The sequence below is a fragment of the Schistocerca piceifrons genome, chromosome 8, assembly GCF_021461385.2.
Source record: "Schistocerca piceifrons isolate TAMUIC-IGC-003096 chromosome 8, iqSchPice1.1, whole genome shotgun sequence".
Classification (NCBI taxonomy): Eukaryota; Metazoa; Arthropoda; class Insecta; order Orthoptera; family Acrididae; genus Schistocerca; species Schistocerca piceifrons.
This window is the reverse complement of record NC_060145.1, coordinates 429,638,721-429,654,104: the sequence shown is the minus strand read 5'-3', so window position 1 is coordinate 429,654,104 and position 15,384 is coordinate 429,638,721. Positions and strand designations below refer to the sequence as shown.

General features: G+C 40.3%; 1 protein-coding gene across 2 annotated transcripts in view; it reads left to right on the top strand.

Annotated features, from left to right (window-relative positions):
- LOC124711928 (probable ATP-dependent RNA helicase DDX52) overlaps positions 1-15,384 on the top strand; it is a 51,599-nt gene that overhangs the window by 9,728 nt on the left and 26,487 nt on the right. For both annotated transcript variants that reach the window (XM_047242186.1, XM_047242185.1), the window contains exons 3-5: positions 1,957-2,142; positions 2,240-2,391; positions 7,531-7,634. In XM_047242186.1, coding sequence (XP_047098142.1) covers positions 1,957-2,142; positions 2,240-2,391; positions 7,531-7,634 — 442 coding nt within the window. The remainder of the gene's footprint in view (positions 1-1,956; positions 2,143-2,239; positions 2,392-7,530; positions 7,635-15,384) is intronic.

The following is a 15,384-nucleotide window of genomic DNA, read 5'->3' as shown; positions in this document are numbered from 1 at the left end:
CTCCATTGTCACTACACTCTCTCTCTCCTTGTTTTCCCACTTCGAACATGATTCTCTAATCCTACTCTTCCATTCATATCCCCCATGATAACTAGTTCCTTCTTCCTTGGGATTTTTTCTGTAGTCTCTCTAACGATTGTCCAGAAAGTATGTTTCTCCTGGTCTCTTGCATCATTCGTGGGTGCATATACAACTTCTCTGGCAAATAGAGACATTTCTACCACAATAGTACGTTCATTAATAAATTTCCAATTTGTGATTCTCTTTTTTCCTGCTTTGTTTATCATAATGGAGACTAATGATTTGGCTCTTACCACTTTGAACACCCCACTCCAAATATGTACACAATTACCAAGTTCTTCTTCTTTGCCTTTCCTTGTGTTCTGAGAGTACGACAACATCCATTTTGAAACTATTGAGTTCTGTTGGTAATATATTCAGTTTTGTGGAGATACCTTGCTCATACCAGCATCCTAGTGGCACTTTCCTTTTTTCTTTGCCAGTTTGTCATCCAATATTCCTGTTTTTTCAAATCATATTATTAGGTTTTTAGCATTTTAATTTTTTATGTGAGTGAGGAGTTGGCCCATTCCACAACCCCCAACCTTGGGGACGAGGTAATTTATTCTCGGGGTTTTCTTCCTTTAGCCTTTGATAAGCCAGTATCACACTACAAGGCAGCAGCCGCTAGTTTTGGTCCACCCTGGGTATTTTATTTCCACGATACCCACCATATCTGGTGACCATTCCCCTGTCAGCCACCTGGGGAGTTGACTGATGGGAGACTAGCACCTCCACATGGGAAGTTTATTTATATGTACCATAATATTTTTAATCTACCAACTGTCATAAACACAATGTCAGATTTGGACCGTACTTTTGGCATGAGTAGAGCACTGCATGTGGAATATAATTTCAGCATCTTATTTGGTCCACATTTTTATATAATTAGATAATAATCAGATCACAATAGAGGTCAAATTATAACTCTGTGTAAGCTCCAGTCAGGGCATTTCCTATTAAAGTGTCGCTTATCCGAAGGCTGTTGTTTTCTTTCTAAAAGGAAATGTACCAAGTTTGTTTTGCTGCCAAATCACATAAATATTTTAATTGTCTTTAAGTACAATCACACCAACACTGAACCATGTTTGCATGTTCAGAAATTGTAGTTGTTAAAAATGTGCAAATATATCTTATTTTCTTTTTTGTTTATCTTTTTGCCCCTGAAAAAAATAATGCCATCATCCTAAAATCTTGTCTCCATGGACTCAATAACTCACTGAATGAAAGCCCAATATTTGCTGAAAATGAACTAGTTTATTTCGAAACTGGGGATCCTGTTCATGTTATTCTATGGAGCCTTGTGCAGATTTGCAAGTTTGGTCTTGTAGCGCTTTAATAGCACACACATCTCCATTTTTTTCATTATTAAGACAGAATTAAAGCATGAGAGGGATTTTTTATGGCTGTAGATGTGTTACATAATTCCCAGTCATCAGTTCCACACAATATTACTTTAAAGAATGTCATGTCTGTGGGTAACAATAGCCACTGAAGTAAACATTATTGGCATATAATAAGAGCACTTACGCTGTAGTATAAAATACGGATGCCGCATGCGTTCTGTCTGATTTAAGCAGAATTACATTCTTTTTTTAAAATTTATGTGCTACGTAGACATCAGTGTGGTGTGGCGTTTTATGTATTCATTTTGCAAGATCACTTTCTTTCTCAGTCGAATGGTGTGAACTGCAGATATTGCATTGGAATTGTCCAAATAGTCAGTGAATTATCAAGTGTGTTTGACATTTGAGAGAAATATGAAGCTATTATGTTGTTTTGTATAAAGAAAAAGTTGTTGTTGTAAGTATATTAATAGAGCACTAAAGTGCTTTGTGTTAGAAAATTTTTAATGTACTGCATGCAACGTTATGTGATCTTTAAATTCTTTTGCAGGTAAATAGGTTCCGAAATCAACAGAAAATATCAGTAAAAGGACATGATGTACCTCCACCAATTGAAAATTTTGAACAGTTGGTAACAGAATATGGAGTTGGACAAGATATTGTTGATAATATTAAAAATCTGGGCTACTCTGTCCCCACACCAATCCAGATGCAAGCAATACCTGTAATGCTGAAGGTCAGTGAATTTTTTGTCTTTACAAAATCTATTTTCCTTGTACTTATTTTGTCATTTTATGTTATAATTCTTCAGTTGACATTTATAACATTTTTAGAACCAGCAGATTTTGGCTTGTGCACCAACAGGATCTGGAAAAACTGCTGCTTTCCTTGTACCTCTCATCCATCACCTTAAAGGGCCAAGGCGGAAAGGTTTCCGTGCAGTTGTAGTCAGTCCAACGAGGGAACTGGCTAAACAGACTTACAGGTGTGTGTGTATACATATATAATTTTTTTTTCTGTCTCTTTAGGTTTGCAGATCATAGCTGTGTTGTTGAAGAAGGGAAGGAGAGGTGAACCTTGGCATTGACTGACATCATCTTTCTCTTTTGACCTTAACAGCCATTGCATAAAATCCTCCCCCCCCCCCCCCCCCGACCTCACGTGACCATGAGCTATCTATCACCAAATGTGCACCATGCTATTCCTCAGTTATATTCCTCGCTCACATCACTGAATGTTTTAAAATGTAAATCAACAAATACTTAAACACTGTTGTGTATAACATGTCCAGCTGTATGCTGATGAAACAAAATATTCAAGTCGCTGTGATACCCTTACTCTACAAGACACTGCAGAGATGTTTGAAATTTAACTCGGGCGTTGGGCAAAGTATGATGATAAGAAAATCTATGTCACAGCCTCTCCTCTCACTGTGCAAATAACAGTGATGAATATTTCTTCCACCACCGGGGTTTGAACTGACTAAATGGGTTGAGGACCACTGCATAGATACATGTTAGCGATCTTGTGTATGGATGTAAGTCCCTCAGAATGTGGAATAGGTTAATTGGTTTTTATAAACAACACATTTTTCAGTTTTTAAGTGAGTGCTTACTGACTTCTTTCTTACAAAAGGTCTTGCATTTTTATGAGTGTTTTATTAGAGGTTAAATTTGTTAAATTTTATGGGTTAGTGTGGATGTTACTTATGTTCCAGTTAGGGATTTAATCCATAGGAGGTGAAAAATAGTACTTTGTGAAATTAGTAGCATGGCTAGTTAATTGCCTCACTGTTAGGAATGCCTTGTAGCATTCTTATGTTGGCAATCTACTAGTAGTAGTAGTATGGTATTCTGCCCTACGGCAGGTCTCGTCATGTGTTAAGCCTCTTCCACTTTTGTCTGTCCATAGCCTGTCTTTCCATTTCTGAATATTTGCCTCCTTTGATATTGTCCAGCATTTGATATCTTCTTTTTCCTCTTCCCCTTTTCCCTCCACCATTCCTTATATTCCTTCCTTCAATAAACAGACCCTCCTCAAACAATGTCCAGTCCAGTTCCGTTTTCTCTTTCTGATGACTTCCAGCATGTTTCTTTCTTCTCCAACTCTTCTGAATACTTCGTCATTCCTTACTCGGTCTTCCCATTTCACTTTTTCCATTCTTCTCCATATCCACATCTCTAATGCCTCCAATCTCCTTTCATCTTCCTTCCTCAATGTCCAGGTCTCCACACCATATAGCGCAACGCTCCAGATGTAACATTTGGCTAGTCTTTTCCTCACATCTTCGTGTAGTGGTCCACAAAGTAATTTCTGTTTCCTCTTGAATCCTTCTTTTGCCATTGCAATTCTTTTCCTAATTTCTGTTGAGCAATACATATCATCCATTATTACATTTCTCAAGCAATTGAAGTTATTCGCTTGCTCTATTTCATCTCCCCCTATTTTCATACGGCATTTTCTCCCCTTTCCTCCAATTACCATGCTTTTCATTTTCTTCTTGTTAATCTTCATTCCATATTCTTCTAATTTTTTGTTTAGATCATCTAATATTTGTTCCATATTTCTTGCACTCTCTGCCATCACAAACATATTGTCTGCAAATCTTATACACTTCACTCTCCGACCCCCTATACAAACTCCTCTCTTTCCATCAAAACTTTCACTAATAATTTCCTCCAGATATATATTGAACAGTGTTGGTGATAAACAACAACCTTATCTTACACCTCTTCACAGTTCAATTTCTTCACTCATCACACCTCCTATTCTTACTCTTGCTCTTTGTTTCAAATATAGAGCAATCTGCTATATTAACTGATAATTTATTGCACACTTTCATTGACAACAGGAGAGGTAATCTCATCTTATTTGAATAACGTTGAAGATAATCTTCACTTATATATGCATATAAAATACACAGCCAGAAAAAAATGCAGCTCCCTGAAGGATACGGTCATTGTATTGACAATTGATGTGACAGGTAGTTCATCATTGTAAGAGTATACGATAACAGATTAAGATCAAATGAAACACAAGTATCACAGTAAAGGATGCTGAAACCATCATTTCAGTACACAACGTACCCCTCTCTGTTGGCAAAATAGATCTGTATCTTGAATACATACGATCGTGAATGTGTTGAATGGCATCCTGTGATAGATTGTCCAAAGCATCTTGCGCCTTTTGTTGTAATTTGACATTGGTCCTTACAGGCTTTGGAGAACAAGTAAGTTTCCCCTTCATCATGTCCCACAAGTGTTCAGTTTGTAAAAGACCTGCTGGCGAGGGCAGTTGTAAACCACAAAGAGCATGTCGTGTTGCAACAGCCATGTGCGGATATGCCTGGTGCTGCTGAAAAGGAAAGTCACATTCCTGTTGAGGAAATGGCAGCAGTACCCTGTGAATTGTAGTGGACTCTGGTTACTTTGCCCTCCAGAAAGATCAAATGTGACTGTGGGTTGTAACTGATGGCCCCAACCCCATAATGCCTTAGATGAGACCTGTGTATTGTGAACGAATACACTATGGAATAGGCAACTCACAAGGCCTACATATGTATGTCCATCACTCCCATACAGTCAGAACCTGCTCTCATCACTGAAGACAACAGAGTGCAATTCTACTCTCCAGTCAGCTATTTCATGACGCCAGAGTAGCCATGCTTGTTGGTGTCACAATGTGAGTGGTAGCCTGGCCAGAGGTTCCCATTTGTCTCCGATGACACAGCAGATGCAACATGTGCCCTGATATCATCTATGGATGATGTTTGGTCAGCTACCTCTGCTTACATAATGCATCATTCTTGTCATGCGTCTGCACCAGGTGGACATTCAGAACCTTATCTACAGGTGTGTGAATGTTCTAGAGACCACTGTTGAAAGTAGTGACAGACCGATACATTCTGTCCAATATGTGCAGAGTGTATTGATACGTCCATACGGCTTTCTGCAGGCCCACAATGCTACCCCAAGCTGAAGCTGTTCAACAGGAGTAGTTACTTAGCGGTTAGACTCAGCATAGTTACTGCCTGTAGAGTCAAAACAGAGAGTGCACAGAGAGGTGTCCGGTGCACCACCTGATTGCTGTTCACCATGACAAATAAATCGCTATCGCTACAGCCCCTCAGTATGTAGTGTTATACCCTGGTGCTACTGAACACAATCCTCAAGGTGTAAGCTTTTTGTTTTCTGGTATGTATTGACTTGTAAATTGTATAACTTATGAAAATATTAGAATTATGTTTCATGTACAAATGGTTGATTTTTGAAGTCAATTAACAGGCTGCAGTGTCGTGTGTGTGTGTGTGTGTGTGTGTGTGTGTGTGTGTGTGTGTGTGTGTGTGTAAACTTAGTGTCAATTGCAGTGTTTCTTACACATACCTTTACACTACTGTTATCTCTAAAATATTTAACAACTTACAAATACCCATGGCATACTTGCAGCTATTTATAAGAAATCAGGATTGCTTCTGGAGCTATCCTATACAAGAAAAAATCTTGGCAATAATCGACTTCACGCCATACATTCTGAGCCATACGTGTAGTCAGCAATACAAGTTCATTAGAAATGGCCATTTTGAGCTCTGTAATTGTTTTTAGCAAAGGAGGCACATACACAACTACTTTCACACACATCTAGAAATTCAGTTTGGATTTATTAAAAGATTATAATCGGAAAAAGTGAGTTGGAAACACTATTTGGGAGCTGAAGTCTGACTACGGTCGTAAGGGTCGAAGGACCCTGAAGGGAGGCAGTCATTGTGTTCCCTATGTTATTTATTGTGTACAGGGCAATTCAGTATGAACACAGTGATTACAAACAGTTATAACAATTTAACATTTGCAAGACATCATAAGTAGTGCAGAAAATGTAAAAGACAGTTTTATTTTACTGCCCTCGGTCATGTATGCATATATGTGTGCATGTTTTTTGTTGTCATTGAAATGAGAATGAAAGAGCAACTCAAACAGTTTTCCTTACAAGTGTTCAGTGTGAGCATGATATGTCACTCATTGAGTCAATAGGCAAGTTCTTCCCAAACCTTGATCAGTGTGTCTGGGAGTAATTGCTGCAACAATGCTGTTTCTAAAGCCAGGTAGACCAGCTGGCAGTGGAGGCACATTAACTTGGCCCTTTTTGAACTGTCAAAGGTAAAAACTGCATGATGTTAGATCGTGTGTGAATGTAGAGGTCATGCAAAACAAGTTCTGTCATCCAGCCCTTTGCGCTCAATTCAGCAGTTGGATACAATGCTGTTTAAACTAGTCACATATTGAGCTATGCCAGTGACCATATTACTACTAAATAAAGTTCCGTGGTTCAGCTTCTGCCAGTTGAGGAAAGACCTGTAGTTCTAGGGTAGCAAGATAAGAAACACCAGTTACAGTTCCTCACTGAAAAAGAAAGGCCCACAAATTTTCTGCTGTCATATGGATGGCACAAATAAACTTTCAATTTAGGGGAGTCTCATTACAGCTGTGCCATCTCGTGGGAATTTGCTGACCCCCCCCCCCCCCCCCCCCCCCCAAATGTGCACATTACGTGTGTTCACATTTCTACTAGTTGAAATGTCATACTGAAGATGACACGATCCAGAAAATCTGCATCGTCATGCAACAACATTTTGTTTGCAAAGTTCACACACAAACCATAGTTTGTTGGCTGTAGAGCTTGTAACAACTGCAAACAATAAGGACGTTGTTGTAAGCATCTCCTTAAAAGTCTCCACACGGGTGTCACTGGAATTGGTAATTCATGACTAGCCCTCTGAACTGATTTCTTGGGAGTACACATGAAACACTCCCACTCATTCAAAATGTTCTTCAGACACTCTTGGTTGTTCCACACTCTTCCTTCTGCACACAGGTGTACTAGCGAAACTTAATTGCTCTTTCTTTTGATGTATTATTTATGGTTGTAAGTTGTATGTAATAATTGCTACAAAGCCCTAAAACCTATGTATTCGTTTTGAAACACCCTGCACATACATTTTTTACACTTATGACGACTGTCAGGATTTGAGCAACTTACCTATGTATTAAAACTGATAAAGTAAATCATTGACACAGTATGAGGAGTGTACAGTATATCTTGCATTGACAATTTGCTTTCTCTTACACAGAGAATGTTTGAAACTGTCTGAAGGGAGAAACCTAAGGATCCACATTATCAGCAAAGCCAGTCTAGCTGTGAAGAAGTTCGGTCCAGAATCTTCTAAGCGGTTTGGTAAGTTTTTAATCAATTATTGTCTGATGGCACCAATGTTCTCTCATAATCATATCAGGAGTCTTATTTATGGCAGAACAAAACAGAGTTGAGGTATCTTACTGCTTTTCCCCTCTTGACATATTTTGTTACATATGTCGACTGTGCTTCTGCTGTTGGATGATAGGAGTACTCCCAAGTATCTGAAAATATCACATCCTTTGATCTTGCAGTCCAGTTTTCTATATTTTTTCCCCTCCTAGTGTTAATCAGTTTTCTGAATGTTAATTTTCAGTCATTATTTGTCTTCTTTGGTAGCATGTAGCTGCACCACTGTTATCTCCAGCTACAATAACCTGATCATCAGCTGAAAGAATGATGTTAAAATGGTACCTTCTGAAGTATTCCCATTTCACCACACCTTTGTTCTCTAGATCTTTAGGGTTTCCTCTAATTAGATTTTTCATGAAACGGTGGAAACTCCAGATAAGAATAACAACAACATAGGAAAAGACGGATTGCTACTTACCATAAAGAAGACGCATTAAGTTGCAAACAGGCACAATTAAAAGACTCTTACATAAAGCTTTCAGCCACAGCCTTCATCAGCAAAAGAGAAACATACACCATTCATACACACAGGCAAGCACACTTCATGCACACATGACTGCTAACCCCGGCATCTCGGGCCAGAAAGCAACTATTAAGTGCAAGCAGCAGTCTGGAGGGGGTGGGGAAGGTGATGGGGTAGTAGTGTGTGGGTGGGGAGTGGGAAGAGAGACTAACACTGTGTGGCAGAGTGTGCAGGAACTAGAATGCCAACAAGTGCAGCAGCAGGAGGTTGTGGGGCAGGGATGTGAGGAAAAAAGAAGAGCAGTGGGGAAAGATGGGCGGGTGCGTTGGCAGATGGTGGCAAATAAACAGGGTGGCAGACGAGAATAGGGAAGAGGTGATAGGCCATAGGCCAGAGCGAGCGGAAACTGTTAGGCAGAGGGTGTGGGGACAGAATGTTGCCATTAAGTTGAGGCCAGCATAATTACAGGAGTGGAGAATGTGTTGTAAGGATAACTCCCGTCTGCACACAGGAAAGCTGGTTGTGGAGGGAAGGATCCAGATGACTCAGGTAGTGAAGCAGTCATTGAAGTCAAGTATGTTATGTTTTGCTGCATGTTGTGCAACAGGGTGGTCTACTTTGCTCTTACTGATAATTTTGTGGTGGCCATTCATCCATTTGGACAGCTGGTTGGTAGTCATACCAATACAAAAAGTTGTGCAATGATTGCAGCAGATCTGGTAATTGACATGTGGACTAGGATATTGTGGATGTTGGGTGAGCGACAGAACACTGCTTTAAGAGGGGTGGGAAGTATCTTGGGTAGAATGTCCCTTGTGTCCGGGCATGATGATAGGTAATCAAAGCACTGGCGAAGGATGTGGTTCAGTTTTTCCAGTTCGAGGCGGTACTCTGTGAAGAAGATGTTTAATAAAGTTGGTGACACAAAGCATCCTGTCACAGTCCTTTGAAGAGTGGGAATGACTTGGAAATGAAGTTTCCTGCTTTAACCTTACTAGTACAGCTTGTATAGAATTTCTGTATAGCTTTAACATCTCTTGCTGATCTGCAACGTGTTTTGTTGAATAATGTCATAGGCTCTTTTCAGATCCATAAGGACTAAAAGAGGCACTGTGACCTTAACTGTCTGTTTCTCTGTGTGTTCCTATAAAGTAAATATCTGATCTAAATGTGAACATCCCAGAAAGTGACAGTGAATGACACTGAGAGTTATCTGAATGTGAAATGCTTTGTGGTGACAACTTGTAGGTGGACTTCACTATCTCCACTTGTGCTTTCTCATGAAGATGCTGCTTAGTTGCATGTGGCAACTCAAGTACTTGCACCATTTGTCAGATATGTTAAAAGGATGGATTAACAGATTTCAGTGCTTCTTACCAAGCTCTCTGATTACCTGATCTAGGCCACTTGAACTGTGGCAACTCTGATGAGGAGCTGTACATAAAACATTGTTAATTTCGATTCATGGTCTAGACCCTGTAGAATAGTGAGCCAAGAGCAATGCAACTGGTCAGGCTGCTTATGAAATTCTAATGTATATAGTATATAGTGGCCCTTCTGACGATGGTGTTATGAAAGCAGCTCACAAATTTCTTGAAAGAAGTAATTACTGAATAAGACAACCAAAGTAGTCTTCCCTAAACAAAGAATGTTTTTGTTGCTACCCAAGAGTGGAACAGAGAGCATTACAAACTGTCATCAAATATGTTGCAAGTGGTACAGACATCTTTATCACTCTTCTTTTGCAAATCTAATGGTAGGAGTGACAGGATCCACAATAAGTTCATTGCCATGTTCTGAGTTTATGACAGGCGAACCAGTTGCTGTTGTTGAATGTTATTCTTGTTGGTGTCGGCGCTATGAAGTGCAAGTTGTTGTGCAAGCTATTGTAATATCACTGACCCTGTGGTCAGCTTGAAGAATTCTGGATCCAGGTTTGCTGTTACTTTTCTGCTTATTATTTTTGATTCTTTGCTTATCATGGTCACAGTCGCAAGGATTTGCAACTGTACTTGTAATGATTGAATGCAAGTAGTTAACAGTTATAAAACTCCACCATAGAGTTGAGATCTGTTCAGAGTGCATAAGAAGTGTTTTGTATCTGCAAGATACAAACATATACTATCCATTACAGCCACTGGATGAAGGTCTCATAAAACAGTGCTTGGTTTCTGGCCTGCAACCTTGACAGATTAGATGGAGAAAATAAGGTTCCATTCATAGTTTGCGCTTTCATGGAGATGGAGACTAGTGACTTTACAGAAGGAGTTGTGAACCCTCCGTTCCATTAACACAGGAAAATCTGCCGATAGTAGCATACGAACTCTCTAAAGAAATTAATAGCCAACCCCAAAATCCAAACACACCGTGAGGCTGTCAACACTGGGCTCGTATGGTATATTTCGATTCATGTCGTGGAGTGGTCAGGTTATTGCATATTGCACCAAACTTTATAGCCCGTTTGGCACCAGAGAGTTTAAGCAGTGCATTCAGCATCTGCTGCAGCTTATATGTTTGCATGGGGCCTCATTGAGCAATATGCCATATCCTAATTGTATTGGTATCCTCACTGACAGTAAATCAAACTTTTTTGTGTTGTTGCTGTCAGGTGAGGATACAATAAAGAGAGCATTCATTACATGTGTGATGTAAAAAAAGAGTCCCAACTATAGTGCGAAAGTGAGGTCACTGTTGAGGGAAACAGACACAGTGAAGAGTATTACCTATTAATTCTTAATCTCCTTTTTGTAGTCCACATGCCATGGTACCTGTGCCTGATCAGTGGAGGCTCATCCCCAGATGTCGTCATGTCAACGGGTGATACAGTGGCTGAATTTTTGGCAGAACTGGGGATGGGGAGCAAGTTTCTGGTGGACTGTTCAGAGTTCTTTCAGGACAAAAGTCAAGAGTTTTTAATGATACTGTAGTAGAATGAATAATTTGATTTTACTCTTCACACAATATAACTCGACATTTCACATAAGGGAGGCAGGTGGAGGTGCTGATGCTGTCAGCTGTTCTCGCCTCCCAAAAATGCATCAGTGTTTCTACAAAAGCAGATGCGACACACACAGGTAATGATCATTTAAACGATTTAATATAGCTGATAGTGAAATTTAATTGCTGCAAACTAAAAAATACTGTTGTACAATGCTACTGCAAGGAGTATTGCATACTGACTAAGATGGATGGCAGTACTGCATCCAGAGCCCCCTACCGGGACCCAAGCAGTGGCAGTCTACATGTGTATCAGCTCACTGGTGGTGGTGGTGGTGGTGGTGGTGGTGCGGCTGCTGCGCATCCCTGTGGTCAGGAGCCAAACTGAGATTGCCAGCCAGGTGGATCTTCCACTATGTATTTTATAAAAAAGGCACTGTACTTAGCTGGAATTGAGAGTTCATATTTACACACATCAAAAAACGTTTTGCATCACCTTGGTTCTGAGAGTTCCGGAGCTTGTACAGAAAATTGGAATAGAGATCAACATAAACATCATTTCTGCCCTTTTTATTGCTCATGAAAACCACACATTGTGTGCTGTACCACCATTCAGCGAGACCTTCTGAGGTGGTGGTCCAGATTGCTGTACACACCGGTACCTCTGATACCCAGTAGCACGTCCTCATACATTGATGCATGCCTGTATTCCTCATGGCATACTATCCACAAGTTCATCAAGGGACTGTTAGCCCAGATTGTCCCACTGCTCAATGGTGATTCACCATAGATCCCTCAGAGTGGCTGGTGGGTCACATCATCCATAAACAGCCCTCTTCAATCTATCCCAGGCATGTCGATAGGGTTCATGTCTGGAGAACATGCTGGCCACTCTAGTCGAGTGATGTCGTTATCCTAAAGGAAGTCATTCACAAGACGTGCACGATGGGGGTGTGAATTGTCGTCCATGAAGATGTATTCCTCGCTAATATGCTGCCGATATGGTTGCACTATTGGTCGGAGGATGGCATTCACCTATCATACAGCCATTATGACACCTTCCATGATCATCAGCAGCGTACATCAACCCCACATAATGCCACCCCGAAACAGCAAGGAACCTCCACCTTGCTGCACTCATTGGACAGTGTGTCTAAGGCATTCAGCCTGACCGGGTTGCCTCCAAACACATCTCCGACAATTGTCTGGTTGAAGGCGTATGCGACACTCATCGGTGAAGAGAATATGTTGCCAATCCTGAGCGGTCCATTTGTCATGTTGTTGGGCCCATCTGTACTGCGCTGCATGGTGTCTTGGTTGCAAAGATGGACCTCGCCATGAACATCGGGAGTGAAGCTGCGTATCATGGAGCCTATTGCACACAATTTGAGTTGTTACACAACGCCCTGTGGCTGCACAAAAAGCATTATTCAACATGGTGGTGTTGCTGTCAGCGTTCCTCCAAGCCATATTCCATAGGTAACGATCATCCACTGCAGCAGCAGTCCTTGGGCGGCCTGAGCAAGGCATGTCATCTACAGTTCCTGTCTCTCTGTATCTCCTCCACGTCCGAACATCACTTTGGTTCACTCCAAGCCACCGGGACACTTCCCATGCTGAGAGCCCTTCCTGGGGCACAAAGTAACAATGTGGACGCAATCGAACCACGGTATTGACCGTCTAAGCATGGTTGAACTACAGACAACATGAGCCGTGAACCTTTTTCCTGGTGTAATGAGTGGAACTGATCAGCTGTTGGACCGCTCCGTCTAATAGTTGCTGCTCATGCATGGTTGTTTACATCTTTGGATGGGTTTAGTGACATCTGTGAACAGTCAAAGGGACTGTGTCTGTGATACAGTATCCAGAGTCAACTTCTATCTTCGGGAGTTCTGGGAACCGGGTTGATGCAAAACTTTTTTTTGGTGTGTGTGTAAGATTACTTGCCCCGTGGTTATGTACTTCATCCTTTAACACACAATACGAGAAGGATGAAACTGAGGATATCATCTTGTATTCTGATACATCATCCGATGAGGAAATGCTTTGCTATTTTAGATTTGTCTGCTTGGCCTGGGAATTTGTGTGTGACATCACAACAGTCTTAGATCACACAGTATGTCCGGCCAATGTATGATATGCCACATTCACACAGAGTCACATAAGTGCCTTATTTCCTGAGGCCAAGGCTGTCTTTGACAGAATCCAACAATTCCCTTAGGCTCACAGGTGAACAGAAGTAAAATGTTATGTTGTATCTGTTGAGGTCTCTTCTGACAATGCCCATGTTGTTGTTTCACATACTGATTGTAATTGCAAGCTGTTTAAATTATTTAACAGTTCTGCATACTGTACGTTAAACAATTACCTGAATGGCAAGATCCAGAGGGAAACCCAGACCCTTCTAAAGAAGATTTCACTTCCATTCAATATCATTAAGAATTTGCATGAACAGGTTTCTGTTTCTCCAAGACTCTTTGGTGTGCCAAAAATTCACAATGATGAGATGCCCCTTTGCCCCATGGTAAGTAATACGGGACGTGCACCTCTATCAGGCCTTGCCAAATAGCACTTCACGAGCTGCTTCCCTAGTGCTCTGAGCGCAGTGATGAATGTGGCTAAGGGATGAGAAGGAAGAGGAAAATGAAAGCTGTAGCCAATTGCCACCAGTGCAAAGTAGTAGCAAGGCAGTTTGCTGACAATAATAGTTTTCTTAAATCAGATTTGTGTTCTGTTTTGGGAATACTGTGGTGATTGCATACCTGTATAAGAAGGAAAAGAGTGGAAAAGCCACATCTTTCAATGTCAAATGGAAATAGTCTTACCTTTTGTATTGTTTAAATGTCATACAGTGTGCTTAATGTGCCATCACACTATTATAAGCTGAAAAAAAAGCATTTACTAGATCATCATCACAATGCCCACTACAAAGACAATATGTTGCACTTCTTTCCTGATGAACAACAGTGAGTGCTGTGTCTCCTGATGTGGTAGTTAGGGAAGAAACTGAGTTTGTATTATCAAAATTTTTATAGTTGACTTCACCAATTATTTGAATACATTTAAGTGTCTTAATGTAATGGGAGAATAATTTGGTAACAAATATGTCAGACGAGATTGATGCAATAAAACACAAAGTAAGTCTATGGAAAAATCAGCTTCAAATTCATGAGACATTTCCTGTTAACTCAAGGCAGTAATTTACAGACCAGACATGACTGACTATATTTCAATAAATGAAGCATTTCATCATGTGTTACCAAAGAGATTCCAAGACATTGCACAACTGAAGACAAATTTCGATTTATTTGTTGGACCATTCTTGCTTTTGGCTGCTAATGTTATTCCAACTTGAGGTGAAAGATGTACAGATAGCACTCAGCTCATTAATTTTTTTGTCCAGACCAGGAATTCAGAAGACTATTATAAAATATCACTCCAAGAGCAATATACTCAACTGCACCGACAAGCCACTGAAGTTATATCAATGTTTACTTCAACACATTTGCCCAAACGTTTTTTTTACTACTGTGAATCTGCCAAAGTTCTGCCACCATCCGGGTTTAACAGACTTTACTCTGCATAACTCAAGTGTTTGGCTATATGGTGAACAATGGCTCCAGAAGTATTACAGATTCTAAAATATAAACATCACAGTGTAATGTTTAATGCTTGTATGTAAAGCTTTTTGTAGTTCTGCTTACCTTATTAGCACTATCTAATGTACTTATTTAATCAAGTAATAAAATTTACTCCTTCACAGAAAAATAAAAACTTGAAAATAAACACTTGATAAACTCTTGATTATAAAATTATGCTGCAATATTCAACTCTTAGAAGTAATTGCACTGTGTCACAACCACATCTTCCTAAGTTCCCCATATGTGAGCCTTCAGCATATGGCCATCTCACTCGCACACTTTCTCAAAATAGCACAGTGATGGGAGTAGCCGGAGCTCTGTGCAGACTCAGTCACACTTGCGCAACATGAGCATGTTCCGGGACTGCAAATCTTGGTCAGGCCTGACCTACATTGTAGCTAAATGTCTTGCATCACTTACTGGACCATTCAGAGCCAAATCCAATGACCACATCGGGAACTCGTAAGACTCTATAGGCCACCTAAAGCAGTTAATACTGCAACCATTGGATCTCTTTGTTTTGACATTGTATCTTTATTTACAAAATTCCTTTACAGGACTCTCTATTACTCATTGGCAGCAAGTTTGAGGAGGACATTATGATGCTTTTTAAACACAC